General features: G+C 42.2%; 1 protein-coding gene across 2 annotated transcripts; it reads left to right on the plus strand.

Annotated features, from left to right (window-relative positions):
- The first annotated feature begins 1,173 nt into the window (after positions 1 to 1,173).
- On the plus strand, positions 1,174 to 17,081 carry LOC109881790 (E3 ubiquitin-protein ligase CBL). 2 transcript variants are annotated; one of them, XM_031787097.1, is made up of 12 exons: positions 1,175 to 2,372; positions 8,769 to 8,915; positions 10,703 to 10,859; positions 11,082 to 11,203; positions 12,010 to 12,147; positions 13,553 to 13,772; positions 14,815 to 14,967; positions 15,096 to 15,245; positions 15,378 to 15,436; positions 15,883 to 15,966; positions 16,190 to 16,251; positions 16,425 to 17,081. In XM_031787097.1, the coding sequence occupies exons 1-12, from the start codon at positions 1,996 to 1,998 to the stop codon at positions 16,547 to 16,549; spliced, it is 1,794 nt and encodes a 597-aa protein (XP_031642957.1). In that variant the 5' UTR covers positions 1,175 to 1,995; the 3' UTR covers positions 16,550 to 17,081. The 2 variants fall into 2 exon arrangements, with proteins under 2 accessions (XP_031642958.1, XP_031642957.1); XM_031787098.1 differs by lacking the exon at positions 15,883 to 15,966 and having other exon boundaries at positions 1,174 to 2,372.
- The last annotated feature ends 33 nt before the right edge of the window (positions 17,082 to 17,114 follow it).

Raw genomic sequence — 17,114 nt, forward strand, 5'->3', positions numbered from 1 at the left:
TTTTGGTATTTGTATTTTATTAGGATCCCCATTAGCTTTTGCAAAAGCAGCAGCTACTCTTCCTGGGGTCCACACAAAGCATGAGCCATGACATAATACAGGACTTTAATAGACAACAGCTCAAGGACAGTACTACATAAAAAAGTTTTCATTTTTTACAAAAGGCACACATAGCCTACATATCAATACATATACACAAACTATCTAGGTCAAATAAGGGAGAGGCGTTGTGCCCTGATGTGTTGCTTTATCTGCTTTTTTAAACCAGGTTTGCTGTTCACTTGAACAGTATGAGATGGAACGGAGTTCCATGCAATAATGGCTCTATATAATACTGTACGCTTTCTTGAATTTGTTCTGGATTTGGGGACTGTGAACTTATTGAAGTTATTCATGAGCTCAACTTGAACTGTAATTTTCTCGATAAGGTGCAAAATCAGACAATATTAAAATATGGACTACAACACTTGATAGTGTGTGATTGTGTACTGTCTGTTGATTTGTGTATTTTGTCCTGTCAACCCCCAAAAAAAAAACTTGATACAAAAAGGAATAGAAAAGATGTATTCATGAGTCTGTGGTAGTTTTTAGACACCTCCAACTTTATCCAATTGGGATGGCATTTACCGTTCTCTCTAGGTCGTTTCCCTTTTCAAACGTTACAACAGAGAAGAATATGGTGCTAACAGTTAAATGCCATGTATTTTCTGCATGGTCCCACGGTCTCACAAAGGGAAGACAGCAGTTGAGAGCTGCTTTACACATTAAACATCACTGGGCCTTGACCTGCAGTGCAATGACTTCACACACATGCTGTAGCACAGTGCTCTTCATCTTTGTGACAGCTAATCACTATAAGTTTCCACTACTCTCTCTCTCTCTTTCTATACTCTCTTTTTCTCTTCTCTCTCTACTCTACTCTCTCTCTTTCTTACCACCCTCTACACGACACACTCTCCTTGTGAGTATCCCCTGTTTCCTCTTCCCCCATACTTTCTTAGTAATCGATTACCTCTAAGCCCAAACCTATCTCAGCCTCACTCCACCTTCACACACAAAGACAACAAACCTGTTCATCTGGCTGCAAACCCGGAAGAACATCAAAGAAAGAGAGAGCGAGAGCATGAGAAAGTGACACAAAACAAAGAGAGAGAGAGAGAGAGGGACCCGCCAGAGTCAGACTGAGACAACAAATGTTTCCGTTGTGCTGCAAAGAGAGCCTGAGGTCTATATCTGAGACACCATTTGTATGTTGTAGATGAAATCAGAGAGCGTTACGCCACTTGGGGGAGAGATAGTACCTGGGCATGAGAGCGTAAAATGTTGCCTAAGAAGGGGTGGAGAGAACAGGGCAGGAGAGGTGTTGAGATTGTTTAGGAAGGGTGAGTGGTTATTTGTCTGTCTTGTTCTGCCCTCCCTTGCTCTCTCTCTCTTTCAGATTTCCTCTTTACACTTACTCTTTACAAAATGAACTGGAAAGAGACTGTTCCTAAAAAATCTTGGCTACTTCTGGAAAACTGACCAAAGAAATTGAGGATTTATGAATTGAGGACTTGATGAATGTAAGCTTGAAAACAAACATTTTTGAGAGATTGTTTGTAAACAGTTTTGAGAGATTATTTGTTTTCTGGACAAGACGTTTCCCCTCCACTCTTTCTAAACCACAGCAGCTGTCTCCATTCCTGTTGGACTATGGTATATTCTGGCGCTCTGCCCCTATCTGGGTTACCTGATTTCATTGGATTATTCTTTGGATTACTGAGGAACACTGGTGAAGATATATTGTATAAAGTATGCTCTTTTCAACCAAAGCTGTCAACCATAAAGATACAATGACAACATTTACTAAACCGTCCATGCCATACGTGCCAGACATCTAGACCACTCCCTCATTCAACTGTCATAGATAGGGCTGCCAGACACAAACCGCCAGGCTGCACTGAACAGATCCCACTCGGACTAACACACCACAACCAGGAATCCCTCCTCAGGACAATGGCCACGGGGGGGAACGGGCTAGGATCTGACCGGAGCCTGACATCCACCTCCCAGCCGCCCAGTACCTCTGACCGGCGGCAGGTGGACAAGGCCCTGAAGAGGCTGGAGAAGCTGCATCGGCTGTGTACCAACCCCAGGCTGGGCCTGAGGAACAGCCCCCCGTACCTCCCCGATGTGGTCTCAGAGACAGCCACGCTGCTCACCAAGGTGTGGGAGCCGTACAGGGGGCCTGCAGCTGGGGGGCAGGCCCCCCGGGGGGACGAGGGGGAGTACCTGAGGATCCATGCAAGACACCTGCTGGATAAGACTAACCGGGCCGTGCTGCTGTTTAAAGAGGGGCGCGATAAGATGTTCGAGGAGATGTCCAGCTACAGGTGAGAGAGAACAACAAGGGTCGGGACATAACTTGATATATTTGGTTCTGAACGATATCTTTGTAAAAACTCAAACGGCTCAAAAAGTTACCTGCATGTGTCTCCAGTTAGGATTTGGAGCTTAATCCAATTACCATACGCTTTGTCAGTGTTGGGGAAGCTACTCTAAAAATATAGTTTACCAAGCTACCGATTACTTTAAACTGAAAGAAGTTGAGCAACACTAAAGCTACCCGTAAGAAAATATAGTTTACCAAGCTACCGATTACTTTACACTGAAAGAAGTTGAGCAACACTAAAGCTACCCGTAAGAAAATATAGTTTACTACAGTATATAAAACATTAGGAACACTTTCCAAATATTAACTTGCACCCCTTTGCCCTCAGAACAGCCTCAATTCGTTGGGTAATGGACTCTACAAGGGGTCGAAAGCGTTTCAAAGGGATGCTGGCCCAAGTTTACAGTGATATCCTGTCTGTAGTGTATAGTCTAGCAGACAGGCTGCATACGTTCGTGCCATGTGAGGAGCCAGGGGGAGATTTCAGTCCAGGCTGAGAGACATGATGCTCGCCACAATGATGTGACTACCAGATAGGCCTGTGCTAGATAACAAAATGACCCTATTGCCAAGCCTGAGAACCATTTTTGTTTGAATGTTTATTAGATTTGTCAGTGATAATCGCAAGTAAATGACTATATACAGTGAGGGGGGAAAGTATTTGATCCCCTGCTGATTTTGTACGTTTGCCCACTGACAAAGAAATGACCAGTCTACAATTTTAATGGTAGGTTTATTTGAACAGTGAGAGACAGAATAGCAAACAAAAAATCCAGAAAAACGCATGCCAAAAATGTTTATAAATTGATTTGCATTTTAATGAGGGAAATAAGTATTTGACCCGTCTGCAAAACATGACTTAGTACTTGGTGGCAAAACCCTTGTTGGCAATCAGACATTTCTTGTAGTTGGCAACCAGGTTTGCACATCTCAGGAGGGATTTTGTCCCACTCCTCTTTGGTTTTGAGGCTGACGTTTGGCAGCTTGAACCTTCAGCTCCCTCCACAGATTTTCTATGGGATTCAGGTCTGGAGACTGGCTAGGCCACTCCAGGACCATAATGTGCTTCTTCTTGAGCTACTCCTTTGTTGCCTTGGCCGTGTGTTTTGGGTCATTGTCATGCCGGAATACCCATCCACGACCCATTTTCAATACCCTGGCTGAGGGAAGGAGGTTCTCACCCAAGATTTGACAGTACATGGCCCCGTCCATCGTCCCTTTGATGCGGTGAAGTTGTCCTGTCCCCTTAGCAGAAAAACACCCCCAAAGCATAACGTTTCCACCTCCATTTTTGACGGTGGGGATGGTGTTCATGGGGTCATAGGCAGCATTCCTCCTCCTCCAAACAGTTGAGTTGATGCCAAAGAGCTCCATTTTGGTCTCATCTGAGTACAACATGTTCACCCAGTTGTCCTCTGAATCATTCAGATGTTCAGCAAACTTCAGACGATAATCTATATGTGCTTTCTTGAGCAGGGGGACCTTGCGGGCGCTGCAGGATTTCTGTCCTTCATGGCGTAGTTTGTTACCAATTGTTTTCTTGGTGACTATGGTCCCAGCTGCCTTGAGATCATTGACAAGATCCTCCCGTGTAGTTCTGGGCTGATTCCTCACCGTTCTCATGATCATTGCAACTCCACGAGGTGAGATCTTGCATGGAGCCCCAGGCCGAGGGAGATTGACAGTTCTTTTGTGTTTCTTTTATTTGCGAATAATCGCACCAACTGTTGTCACCTTCTCACCAAGCTGCTTGGCGATGTTCCTGTAGCCCATTCCAGCCTTGTGTAGGTCTACAATCTTGTCCCTGACATCCTTGGAGAGCTCTTTGGTCTTGGCCATGGTGGAGAGTTTGGAATCTGATTTATTGATTGCTTCTGTGGACATGTGTCTTTTATACAGGTAACAAACTGAGATTAGGAGCACTCCCTTTAAGAGTGTGCTCCTAATCTCAGCTCGTTACCTGTATAAAAGACACCTGGGAGCCAGAAGTCTTTCTGATTGAGAGGGGGTAAAATACATATTGCCCTCATTAAAATGCAAATCAATTTATAACATTTTTGACATGCATTTTTCTGGATTTTTTGTTGTTTATCTGTCTCTCACTGTTGAAATAAACCTATAAACCTACCCATATATATATATATATATATATATATATATATATATATATACTTTTTATTTGAATAAGTGTCTAGTCCCAATAGTTAGCTACATCACAACATTACAAAAAAATAATTCATTATTAAAAACACTACCAATATTTGAATTGAGTTCAACTACCACCAAGCTACTGCTAAATGTAGTTGAATTACTAGTTGAACCACATGGAGTTCACTACTCCCCTACACTGCACATTGTTGACATGGTATTTGCTCTCCTCATTCACTTTTAATCTAGCATGAATAAACATTAATACTTTTCATATCCACAGAAGCTAAATAATTACTACTCAAAAAACATAATGCATCTGTAGGCTACAAGACTATTGTACTATGCCAGAAATTGAACCCTAAGGATACCATTGATTTAGAGTACATTTTAGGATGTTGACTTTTTCACCTGAAAACAATTCCGTTCTAGGTTGACCTTTACTAAGACAAATAAATCAACTGTGGGGTCAAGGGCAGGGCACGTGTCCGAGATATCTGAATCCACCAGCACCATGACACAGACAAAGTAACTAAGGCCAACTAGGAAAATGAAAATGCATGGTATTAGATTTGCAAATTCATAAGGACTTGGTTGGCATTAGACTTGATATGTACAGTAAGTGAATTTTGGAGCACAGCCAGAGACAGAGCAGAACCACAATAGACACAAATAGACCTGAGCATCCATTAACATCCAGTTAAAGTACCAGCGAGACGAAAATGAACATTCCCAGTTCCCGCAAGTCGGCTGTCTTAAAACATAAACACAGAATCAATATGGCATTTAGGGTCTTGCTACTGCAGATACATTTAGTTATTTGGTAGTTGTGCAGTTTTTAAGGTGGGTATTTTGGAAATATATGTGTCTGAGTGTATCTAAATGTTTGGAACCAAACCTCTGTTCCGTTGAGACTACTAATGTCTCAGAGAGACAATGGAGTGGACCTGAGGCTTTATCATGCTAATGGTAACTGGGTGAAACTGGGTGATCGCAACAACTCTCTGGGATATACGGGCCAAGGAGAAAGGCAGTGTGGTTCTCTGAGACGTTTCAGGGTGGTGTTTTAAAAACAATCATGAACAACATTACGTAAATATTAAATATCTTCTTCACACATTTTTTGTTTTTTAAATATTGTTTCTTACATTTGTTAATTACTCAAAGTACAAAATTAAACAAACATTTCTCAATTATATATCTACCGCTAAACACACAACATTTTTACAATAATACAAAAAAGTCTTTATTATCTGTGAAGTCAAGAAAAAGCTATGAGCTATGTGTAATATTTCCAAAATGCTGAATCTCACTAATGGTAAGAAGAGCAGGGCTTGGCTACAGATGCATGTTCAGTGCAATGCAGTACAGCAGGACTGGCAAGTCTTAACACAAGTGTTATTCCCTTCGCTCCGTGTCGTCCGTATTTTGCTCTCTGAATCTACAGAATGTGTGCATCATGAAATCACATCAATGTGCATTATGCCTTGTCATAACAAAAATGTAAATTAACAACTGAGAGAGGCAGATTATTGTTAGTTTATATTAATAACACCCACATACAATGAAACAAACATTGACACCTACTCGCTCACACTCTCCTTCAAACCCTTCTCTGTTCGTAGAAAGCAACACAGAAACAAAAATAGACGTTTCTCTGTTCTTATACGTTTTTACACACGGCCCATGCCTGGGTAAAATGCCGTAGTTTGCTTTAAAGCTAAATTCAATGGCAGGGTCCCTGCAGGTACAATTGCAATTAACCACGGTTGTTGCAGCAATAAGTAACAGCTATAAGGTAGATATTGTATATTACATTAGTGATAATAGTCTATTGCAAAAACTGGTAACTATGCCACATGTACTGTTGCCTTGTTGGTCTTCAGTGAGTGGCAGGCACATAGTACTATCACACGTACAGTATCAATGCCATGCAAGCTCTTTTTTTCAAATAAGAAGTTGCTATGCTTTACACACACCATTGAGCTCAACTGTAGACAGGATGTAGTGAATGAGTGTGGTGGAAATTAAGAAATGAACATGGTCAACCAGGTTAGGTATGTTGGAAACTTCAGTCCTGCTCTCAACTGCCCGTAAAGCCAGAGAGATGAGAGAATGGTTGAGACGGTGAGTGGAACACACAGTAAGAGGTTTGTGGCCGGATCTTTCCTGTCCCTGGCAGGCTAATAATAGACACACAAGAGAAGAACCACTCAGTAACTTTTGAGTGTCTTGTTGGTTGGTCAAGTTGCTAACGGAAAATTATGTTTCTGCGGCACAAAACGAACAAGGACAGGAAGAGCTAGACTGTGACATCCTGTTTGTACAAGCATGAGTGTACCTGTGTGTGTGTGACATAGCGAGAGAGAGAGAGAGAGAGAGAGCAATACAGAAATACACTATGGAGAAAGAAGGAACAGCCAAGTCAGAAATCAGCTCAAAGTAATTGAAGAATCCATAGAAACTAACCACTTCTGGGAAAATTGGAAAACTCTGAACAAACAACAACACAAAGAGTTATCTATCCAAAATGAAGATGTATGGATGAACCACTTCTCCAATATTTTTGGCTCTATAACAAAGAACAAACAGCAAAACATATACACTACCGTTCAAAAGTTTGGGTTCACTTAGAAATGTCCTTGTTTTAGACCTGGGCCCTGACAGTAAATCTCAGTAAGACAAAAGTAATGGTGTTCCAAAAAAGGTCCAGTTGTCAGGACCACAAACACAAATTCCATCTAGACATCGTTGCCCTACAGCACACAAAAAAACAATACATACCTCGGCCTAAACATCAGCGCCACACGTAACTATACATACCTCGGCCTAAACATCAGCGCCACAGGTAACTATACATACCTCGGCCTAAACATCAGCGCCACAGGTAACAATACATACCTCAGCCTAAACATCAGCGCCACACGTAACTATACATACCTCGGCCTAAACATCAGCGCCACAGGTAACAATACATACCTCAGCCTAAACATCAGCGCCACACGTAACTATACATGTGAACACCAAATAAGGCATGAAATAGGCCAATACCCGCTAATGATCAAAATCCAGAAAAGAGACGTTAAATTCTACAACCACCTAAAAGGAAGCGATTCCTAAACTTTCCACAACAAAGCCATCACCTACAGAGAAATGAACCTGGAGAAGAGCTCCCTAAGCAAGCTGGTCCTAGGGCTCTGTTCACAAACACAAACAGATCCCACAGAGCCCCAGGACAGCAACACAATTAGACCCAACCAAATCATGAGAAAACAAAAAGATAATTACTTGACAGATTGAAAATAATTTACAAAAAAACTGAGCGAACTAGAATGCTATTTGGCCCTAAACAGAGAGTACACAGTGGCAGAATACCTGACTACTGTGACTAACCCACAATTAAGGAAATCTTTGACTATGTACAGACTTAGTGAACATGGCCTTGCTATTGAGAAAGGCCCCCGAAGGCAGACATGGCTCTCAAGAGAAGACAGGCTATGTGCACACTGCCCACAAAATTAGGTGGAAACTGAGCTGCACTTCCTAACCTCCTGCCATATTATGACCATATTAGAGACACATTTTCCCTCAGATTACACAAACCCACAAAGAATTCTAAAACAAATCCAATTTTGATAAACTCCCATATCTGTTGTGTGAAATACCACAGTGTGCCATCACAGCAGCAAGATTTGTGACCTGTTGCCACAAGAAAAGGGCAACCAGTGAAGAACAAACACCATTGTAAATAAAACCTACATTTCTGTTTATTTATTTTCCCTTTTGTACTTTAACTATTTGCACATCATTACAACACTATATAGACATAATATGACATTTGAAATGTTTTTATTCGTTTGTGAGTGTAATGTTTCCTGTTAATTTGTTATGGTTCATTTCACTTTTGTTTATTATCTATTTCACTTGCTTTGGCAATGTTAACATATGTTTCTCATGCCGATAAAGCTCCTTAAATTGAATTGAATTGAGAGAGAGAGAAAGAGAGGGATACATTACTGCTTGTTAGAGGGTACAATACCCATTATGTCTATGAGATCTAAAGTTTATTTGAATTCTAGCTGCCACTGTTGCATTTGAAGCTATGGACCAGAAAGCCTACCCTTATCACCCTAGTTGATACATTGTAAAAAGCTCAGAATAGCTTCATGTTATTTTCTGTTATTCACAGGAGAAACTTGACCAAGCTGTCCCTGCTCTTCAGTCACATGCTCTGGGAGCTAAGGGCCATGTTTCCCGAGGGAAGCTTTCAAGGCGACACCTTTAGGCTGACTAAGACAGAGGCCAGAGAGTTCTGGAGGCGAGCATTTGGAAACAAGTGAGTGTTGGGTGGGGTAACAGTGGAACTAGAATGGAATAAGGGACGTAGGCTTGACAGAACATTCCACAAATAGGAACAGTATATTTGTATATACACTACTGGTCAAAAGTTTTTGTCCACCTACTCATTCAAGGATTCTTCTTTATTTTGACTATTTTCTACATTGTAGAATAATAGTGAAGACATCAAAACTATGAAATAACACATATGGAATCATGTAGTAACCAAAAAAGTGTTAAACAAATCTAAATATATTTTATATTTGAGATACTTCAAATAACCACCCTTTGCCCTGATGACAGTTTTGCACACTCTTGACATTCTCTCAACCAGCTTCACCTGGAATGCTTTTCCAACAGTCTTGAAGGAGTTCCCACATATGCTGAGCACTTGTTGGCTGCTTTTCCTTCACTCTGCGGTCCGACTCATCCCAAACCATCTCAATTTGGTTGAGGTTGGGGGATTGTGGAGGTCAGGTCATCTGATACAGCCCTCCATCTCCTTCTTGGTCAAATAGCCCTTACACAGCCTGGAGGTGTGTTTTGGGTCATTGTCCTGTTGAAAAACAAATGATAGTCCCACTAAGCCCAAACCAGATGGGATGGCGTATCGCTGCAGAATGATGTGGTAGCCATGCTGGTTAAATGTGCCTTGAATTCCAAATAAAGCACAGACACTGTCACTAGCAAAGCTCCCACACATCACAACACCTTCTCCTCCATGCTTTACAGTGGGGAAATACACATGCGGAGATCATCCGTTCACCCGCACCGCGTCTCACAAAGAGATGGCAGGTTGGAACCAAAAATCTCCAAAGGAGAAGGACACATTTCCACCGGTCTAATGTCCATTTCTCATGTTTCTTGGCCCAAGCAAGTCTCTTCTTATTATTGGTGTCCTTTAGTAGTGATTTCTTTGCAGCAATTTGACCATGAAGACCTGATTCACACAGTCTCCCCTGAACAGTTGATGTCGAGATGTGTCTGTTACTTGAACTCTGTGAAGCATTTATTTGGGCTGCAATTTCTGAGGCTGGTAACTCTAATGAACTTATCCAGAGGTAACTCTGGGTCTTCCATTCCTGTGGCGGTCCTCAAGAGAGCCAGTTTAATCATTGCGCTTGATTTGCGACTGCACTTGAAGAAACTTTCAAAGTTCTTGAAATTTTCCTTATTGACTGACCTTCATGTCTTAAAGTAATGATGGACTGTCGTTTCTCTTTGCTTATTTGAGCTGTACTTGCCATAATATGGACTTGGTCCTTACCAAATAGGGCTATCTTCTATATACCACCCCTACCTTGTCACAACACAACTGATTGGTTCAAACACATTAAGCAGGAAAGAAATTCCACAAATCAACTTTTAACAAGGCACACCTGTTAATTGAAATGCATTCCAGGTGACTACCTCATGAAGCTGATTGAGAGAATACCAAGAGTGTGCAAAGATGTCATCAAGGCAAACAGTGGCTATTTGAAGAATCAAAATATTTTTGGTTTACCCCATGATTCCATGTGTTATTTCATTGTTTTATGTCTTCACTGTTATTCTACAATGTAGAAAATAGTAAAAATGAAGAAAAACCCTTGAGTGAGTAGGTGTTCTAAAACTTTTGACCGGTTGTGTAGGCAGTTTTTTTCTAGTCTTGTGAAAAGTATTCTGTTCCTCCACTTGAGTTTTCACTCCTCTCACTTTCACACTCGTTCTCTCTCTCATTTTCCTTCTTCCTTTATCTCACACCCCTCTCTCCCTCTCCTCCCCTCCTCTCGTTCTCTCACCTAGGTGTATTGTGCAGTGGAGCAGTTTTACGCAGCATCTCCGTAGGGTCCATGGCTTTGAAGAGGGGATGGAGTCCATGGCTCTAAAGTCAACTGTAGATCTCACCTGTAACGACCACATCTCAGTGTTCGAGTTTGACATCTTCACCAGGCTATTCCAGGTACATGTGATCCATATATGTTAGCCCTGTTCTAAGTAGCCCTACATCCTGGTTAATTAGACACCTCACATAATGTTCAGTGAACATGCATTCTGTCACTTTCCAAGACGTCTATCCCATTCTTTCTCTCTCACTGTCTAAAGAAAGCCAAAACATTCCAAAGTGGAAAGAAATAACACATATTTCAACTGATAGTAAATGCGTCCTCCCCTCTCCTGTCAGCCCTGGAGGTCTCTTCTGAGGAACTGGAACCAGTTGGCAGTGACCCACCCCGGCTACATGGCCTTCCTCACCTACGACCAGGTCAAAGCCCGCCTCCAAAACTACCTGCACCAGCCCGGGAGGTGAGGACAGGAGAGATTGTTTGGAGGTGGATGGGTTGGGGTGTGGCGAGAGAGAGTAGATGAAGGGAAGGAACAGCGGGATAGGAAGGACTCAGGAGAAAAGAGAGGAGATGTACCATACCCTACAACAATATGTGCAATGATTACATTTAATGGGACACACTGTCATTATAATTATAGTGATAGTAAAGAATGATACCTAGATAAGTAGAGGTAACTGCCAAAATAATGGAAACACTTGAGGAAATGAGGGGTACAAAGTATAATGAAAGAAGGTGCTTCCACACAGGTGTGGTTTCTGAGCTAATTAAGCAATTACCATTCCATTATGCTTAGGGTCATGTACAAAAATGCTGGGCAGGCCATTATTTTGCCCATTATTTTGGCTACTATGGCTATGCCCCCATAAGATGACACCCACTGGGCATGAGAGGTCACTGAATGGTTTGATGAGCATGAAAACAATGTAAATCATATGCCATGGCCATCTCAGTCACCAGATCTCAACCTAATTGAACGCTTATGGGAGATTCTGGAGCACCGTTTTCAACCACCATCCACAAAACGCCAAATTATTGAATTTCTCATGGAAGAATGGTGTTGCATCCTTCCCATAGAGTTCCAGACACTTGTAGAATCTATTCCAAGGATGCATTGAAGCTGTTCTGGCCCGTGGTGGCCCAACGCCCTGATAAGATACTTTATGTTGGTGTTTCCTTTATTTTGGCGGTTACCTGTATTTCATGGTCAAATCTGTATGTACTTCAGTAAAGACGTTTCCATGTGAACTCTGTATCTCTGTCCAGCTACATCTTCCGTCTGAGCTGCACTCGGATGGGCCAGTGGGCCATTGGTCATGTGACTGGTGATGGCGGCATCGTACAGACGATCCCCCAGAATACACCTCTCTACCAGGCCCTCCTCCAGGGCTTCAGGGAGGGCTGGTGAGTAAACACAGTCATGGACACACCACAGGAGGTTGGTGGAACCTGAATTGGGGAGGACAGGCTTGTGGTCATGACTGGAGTGTAATCAGTGGAATGGTATCAAATACATCCAACACATGACTTCCAGGTGTTTGATGCCATTTCATTTAGTGGGTATTGAAAACAGTACCTTAAAAAAATCCACAAACATTGAGGTTTTAATTGAATTATATTAGGCCTTCTGGCAATGGCTTTAGAGCATAAGCCTAAGCTTTAGGGCCTAACTGTACGAGTGCTAAATAGTGTACACTCCAATCGCTAAATGCTTATGGTAACTGGCAGAAAAAGCTCACTTCAATACATGGAGGCAAAAAGGACAATGCCAGAGTTTAATTCAATTAGAGAAAAGCTGTGAAATGAAGAGTTGAAAATAAAGAGAAGGGAGGGCCAGAAAAGTCATGTTTGGGAAAGATTTGTGAAGTGATAACAGAGGATGATAGCAGTGGATGATAACAGAGGATGATAGCAGTGCCGGTTATGTGATTTATGTGTGATGATTGTGAGACTCTACAAATTCCACAGTCACAGGATGGGGACTTCAAATAGGCCCATGGCAAGTCAAAGGAACTGTAGCCTACTGTTCAAATGTGTTCAATGGAAACCTAAATCTGGACACTAACAGTACGTCTATAGCCACTCACATAGCCTTAATATTGACTCCTGCAGAATTAAGCATTTCTTGCAGTAAAATTATACACCAAATGTAGGCAACATTTTGACTTGGGAACAGGAGTTGTGGTGGTTCATTTCTTTACTATCAAATGAGGAGAGACAAACTTATCACACAAGTCAGAGTTATACTTAAACTAAATCTTTAATAATGAGACCTTTGCAATAGCAATGACTTGTCAACGATTCACCATTTCTAATGATCCGTTGAGAGTGGCGAGACAAAAGTACAAAGATATTTTATAGCCAAGATACACCCCTTTCAACCTACATGACGAACAACAGATACATAGAATGTGTCACAAGGTTAAGACTCCAAACGGGAACCATCTCTCCCTGGCACGGTATAGAGCAGAAAAGTTAACTCATGCTCTGGAATACTCTTTAGGTTTTATCACCCAAAGACATCGTACATTTCCTCTGTCAGTGTTATCTCCCAGAGGCCCATCCTCAGTAGAACACACAATAGTTAACAGAATATTCTGTTCTGTCGAATAAAACAACCATGTGATGCAATAAAAGCATTATAACATCATCTTGCAATTTTTCCATGACAGAGTGCTGATGGGTTATTGAAAATTGTGGGCGGGTGCAGGTGAACAAACAGCTGACCAACACTCACACACAACATTTGCACAGGCCTGTAATCGTTTTACATAATGTGTGTGTAATTCTGTGTTGTGTTTGTCTGCAGCTATCTTTACCCTGACGGACGTGATGTGAACCCAGACCTCACCAGTCTGTGTGAACCAGCACAGAGAAGCAGGGTCAAAGTCACAGAGGACGAGTATGAGATGTACTGTGAGATGGGTAGTACCTTCCAGCTGTGTAAGATCTGTACAGAGAGAGATAAGGACACACGCATCCAGCCCTGCGGACACCTGCTGTGCCAACCCTGCCTCACAGGATGGCAGGTATGCCTGCTCTGTGATTGACGACGTCACCAACAAAATCCTCAAAGTCAAACCACACATCGTTCACTCACACAATGTCTCTGACATCACCCAGCCACATCCTCTTGTATTAATATACATCATCTTCCCATCCACCTGTCAATCAGTCAGTTAGTCAGTTAGTCAGTCAGTCAGTTAATCTGTCAGTCAGTTTGTCAGTAGGCTAGTCTGTCCATCTGTGCGTCAGTCATTGAGCCAGCCCACTACACATCAGTAGGTGAACCGGCGTAGCAGCATGTAGAGCAGTATTATTGGCCATCGTGTCCTAACATGTGGGTTAGGACTTCCTGTGTGAGCCGACGCGTACATCTTCCTCATGATACACTCACACTGAGGAAACTCACCCTTAGAGTTTCCACTCCTCACCGGGTCACACACTCTTACACACTGTCACACACTGTCACAGTCACACTTCAGGGGACAAGAAGAAACAATAGATTAGATTTGAACAGAATACTCCGGTTTTTACCAGTGAACTATTTGATATGCTAAACCAGTTGATATGCTAAACCAGTTGATATGCTAAACCAGTTGATATGCTAAACCAGTTGATATGCTAAACCAGTTGATATGCTAAACCAGTTGATATGCTAAACCAGTTGATATGCTAAACCAGTTGATATGCTAAACCAGTTGCTTTACTGTAAGTGTAGCTTCATGCAAATAACACACAGAAAGGACATTATTATGGGTATTGTACTTTCAGCATGGGAAATATATCTGCTCGGGAATGCTCTTGACAAATTACTGCATCATCCCAGGGATCTTTTTGACATATAGCAATCATTTTTCTCTCTGCATTGTTGGGAAGGGCCCGGAAGTATTTCACTGTTAGTCTATACCTGTTGTTACGAAGTATGTGACAAATAAAATGTGAATTGATTTGATACAACAATACACAAACGTACACAGACACGTGAGTTTCTACACATTAACAGACAGTACAGATGTGTAGATCATGTTCATTCTGTTTAACCTGGTGTGATCATTCCATGTGTTGCAGAAGTCGGATGGACACACCTGCCCATACTGTCGCTGTGACATCAGAGGGACAGAGTCCATCCTGGTGGAGCCTTACCTGTCTGTCAGCGAGGAAGAGGAAGATGACCTGGAGGATGTACAGCTAGTCATGAAAAACCTGGCCTGTATGAAGAGGGTGTGTTTTGTTGTGTGTGGGGGTGGGGTGGGGTGGGATTCTCTTTTACTGTCTCTGCCTCAGGGGGGGGGGTTCTCTTGCATTGACTCTCCTTTCAACTTCTCGCTCTCTCTCTCTCTCTGATGCAGATGTCGTCTGAAGAGTACCAGTTCCCCAGCTCTCGCCTCGTTCCACCCCTCCCTCCCAAACACAGCCCCTTCTCCCACTGCCCTTCCCCACAAGCCCCCTTACGGCCCTCCGATATACTGGCCAAATACTCCCACTCTAACTCGCGTTCTGTAAGTTCCCCCATACACACACTCTACAGAATTCATAGTAACAGTATCACAATGGAAAGAATAAGTCTAACCCATATTCACTTAACTGGGGCTTCGGTAGACAGCTAAAAGTGTGTCCTTATTCCACCACAGGCTCACAGTGACACCCCTTCAGACAGAGCGGTCACACACCACACTGCCAGCACTAACAGGTGAGCTCTAAATGCCTACTGCAGTGGATGGATACCTGCATTTTAGGCTTTTAAGACTTAAGGAAGATGTCTGTCAGAAATAAAATAATTGTGTACTGTAGCCTACACCCTAAAGAAGCTCAGGAGATAGACAAATAAAATAATTGTGTACTGTAGCCTACATCCTAAAGAAGCTCAGGAGATAGACAAATAAAATAGGGCAATGTAAAAAATGTTAGCTCACTGTTTGTTCCTCCCTTGGTCTGATGTTTACTGGCTGTAGCCATACAATTTACTGAATACATTTTTTATAAACCCTTTTGGTTTGTATGGTTTGCTCAATAACCTGAAACCTCACCACTTTGTGTGTGACCTAATGCTACACAACTAAATAAAATTAATTTGGTTACAGTACTTCCTCATTGAATTTGATTGGCAGCTCTTGTGTTCCTTCTCCTCGCCTTAAGATGCCAGTGGGAGGAGCTAGCTAGTAGTGAGGAGGAAAATTCTGGGGGGTTCAGACAACCGCCCACACTCCCAATCTCTCACAGGTCAGCCATGCCTGTCCCCAATGGGACTTTCTTCAAAAAGTGTGTGTTTATTATTAGTGTAACACAATAATATGCTTGCTGTACATAAAATAGTAAATGTGGCCACAAGTACCATGTTTTAATTGTAAACATTATTTGTATAGCACCTTGTATACAGTATTAGCTTTCCAAAGTGTTAAAAGATGACGGTGGTGAATGCTGTTGTTGTGTTCTCTGGTAACAGTGAGGATTCTGTCTCAGAGCCAAACTTCCACTCCTGTTCCGTCTCCCAGTCCTGTGGAGAGGGTGAGTATCGGAGAGGAGGGGGGAGGGAGTGGAGGGCTGCTCTATACCATAATAAAGTATTTTACAGGGGCTTTTCCACTTACTGTAACACACACTTGACCCCTCACTAACCTCTCTCTATCTATCGATAGATATTGATCTATTGATCTATTGATCTAACATTTCTCTTGAAGGTGGAGCAGCCTGGGAAGGGGCTTCAGATTCAGTGAAACAGAAGAAGAGGTATAAAGAAAGGAGTGAAAGGACGTCAGAGCTCGGGTACAGCCAGAGAGAGCGGGAGAGAACCATGTCCTCCTGACGCTGGGAGAAAAGATAAGCACAACATCTCTGACTCAAGAATGGATGGATAATAGGAATAAGAAAGGTTGATTTCCACTGTTCCTGATAAACAGCCATTGTTAATCTTATGTACCTTATGTATATGTATCTTATGTATGCCTTAATATGGAGGGAGAATGCCCTGTTGATAAACTAATAATGGCATCAAAGTGAATGGAGAAGGACAGACAGATGGAGCAACTCACTGATGCCCTCTGCTGCACAGCAAACAGAGTAAGCTGCTGCACAGCAAACAGAGTAAGCTGCTGCACAGCAAACAGAGTAAGCTGCTGCACAGTTCCAAAAACAAGTTCAATCCTTCCATTGCTTGATGTGTGTATGTAGGGCATTGAAAATATGCTACCTCATAATTTACCCCATACTTAAAACATATTGTCCAGGATGTATGACTAGTACGGTATATAGCCTGCATACTATAGTTGTATGTTAATATGATCAAACATGAAACCCAAATAAAACTTTTGCACCTCCATCATACCATTATAAATGCACATAGTAATGAAAGTGTCGTTCTTAAGACAGAC

This window comes from Oncorhynchus kisutch, linkage group LG13 (assembly GCF_002021735.2).
Source record: "Oncorhynchus kisutch isolate 150728-3 linkage group LG13, Okis_V2, whole genome shotgun sequence".
NCBI lineage: Eukaryota > Metazoa > Chordata > Actinopteri > Salmoniformes > Salmonidae > Oncorhynchus > Oncorhynchus kisutch.

Excerpts from the sequence above, each read along its gene's own strand:
- LOC109881790 (XM_031787097.1), top strand. The coding sequence starts at position 1,996 with ATGGCCACGGGGGGGAACGGGCTAGGATCTGACCGGAGCCTGACATCC. Across the intron at positions 8,916-10,702 it reads AGGCGAGCATTTGGAAACAA|GTGTATTGTGCAGTGGAGCA; the intron begins GTGAGTGTTGGG and ends TCTCTCACCTAG. Across the intron at positions 15,437-15,882 it reads CACACTGCCAGCACTAACAG|ATGCCAGTGGGAGGAGCTAG; the intron begins GTGAGCTCTAAA and ends CCTCGCCTTAAG.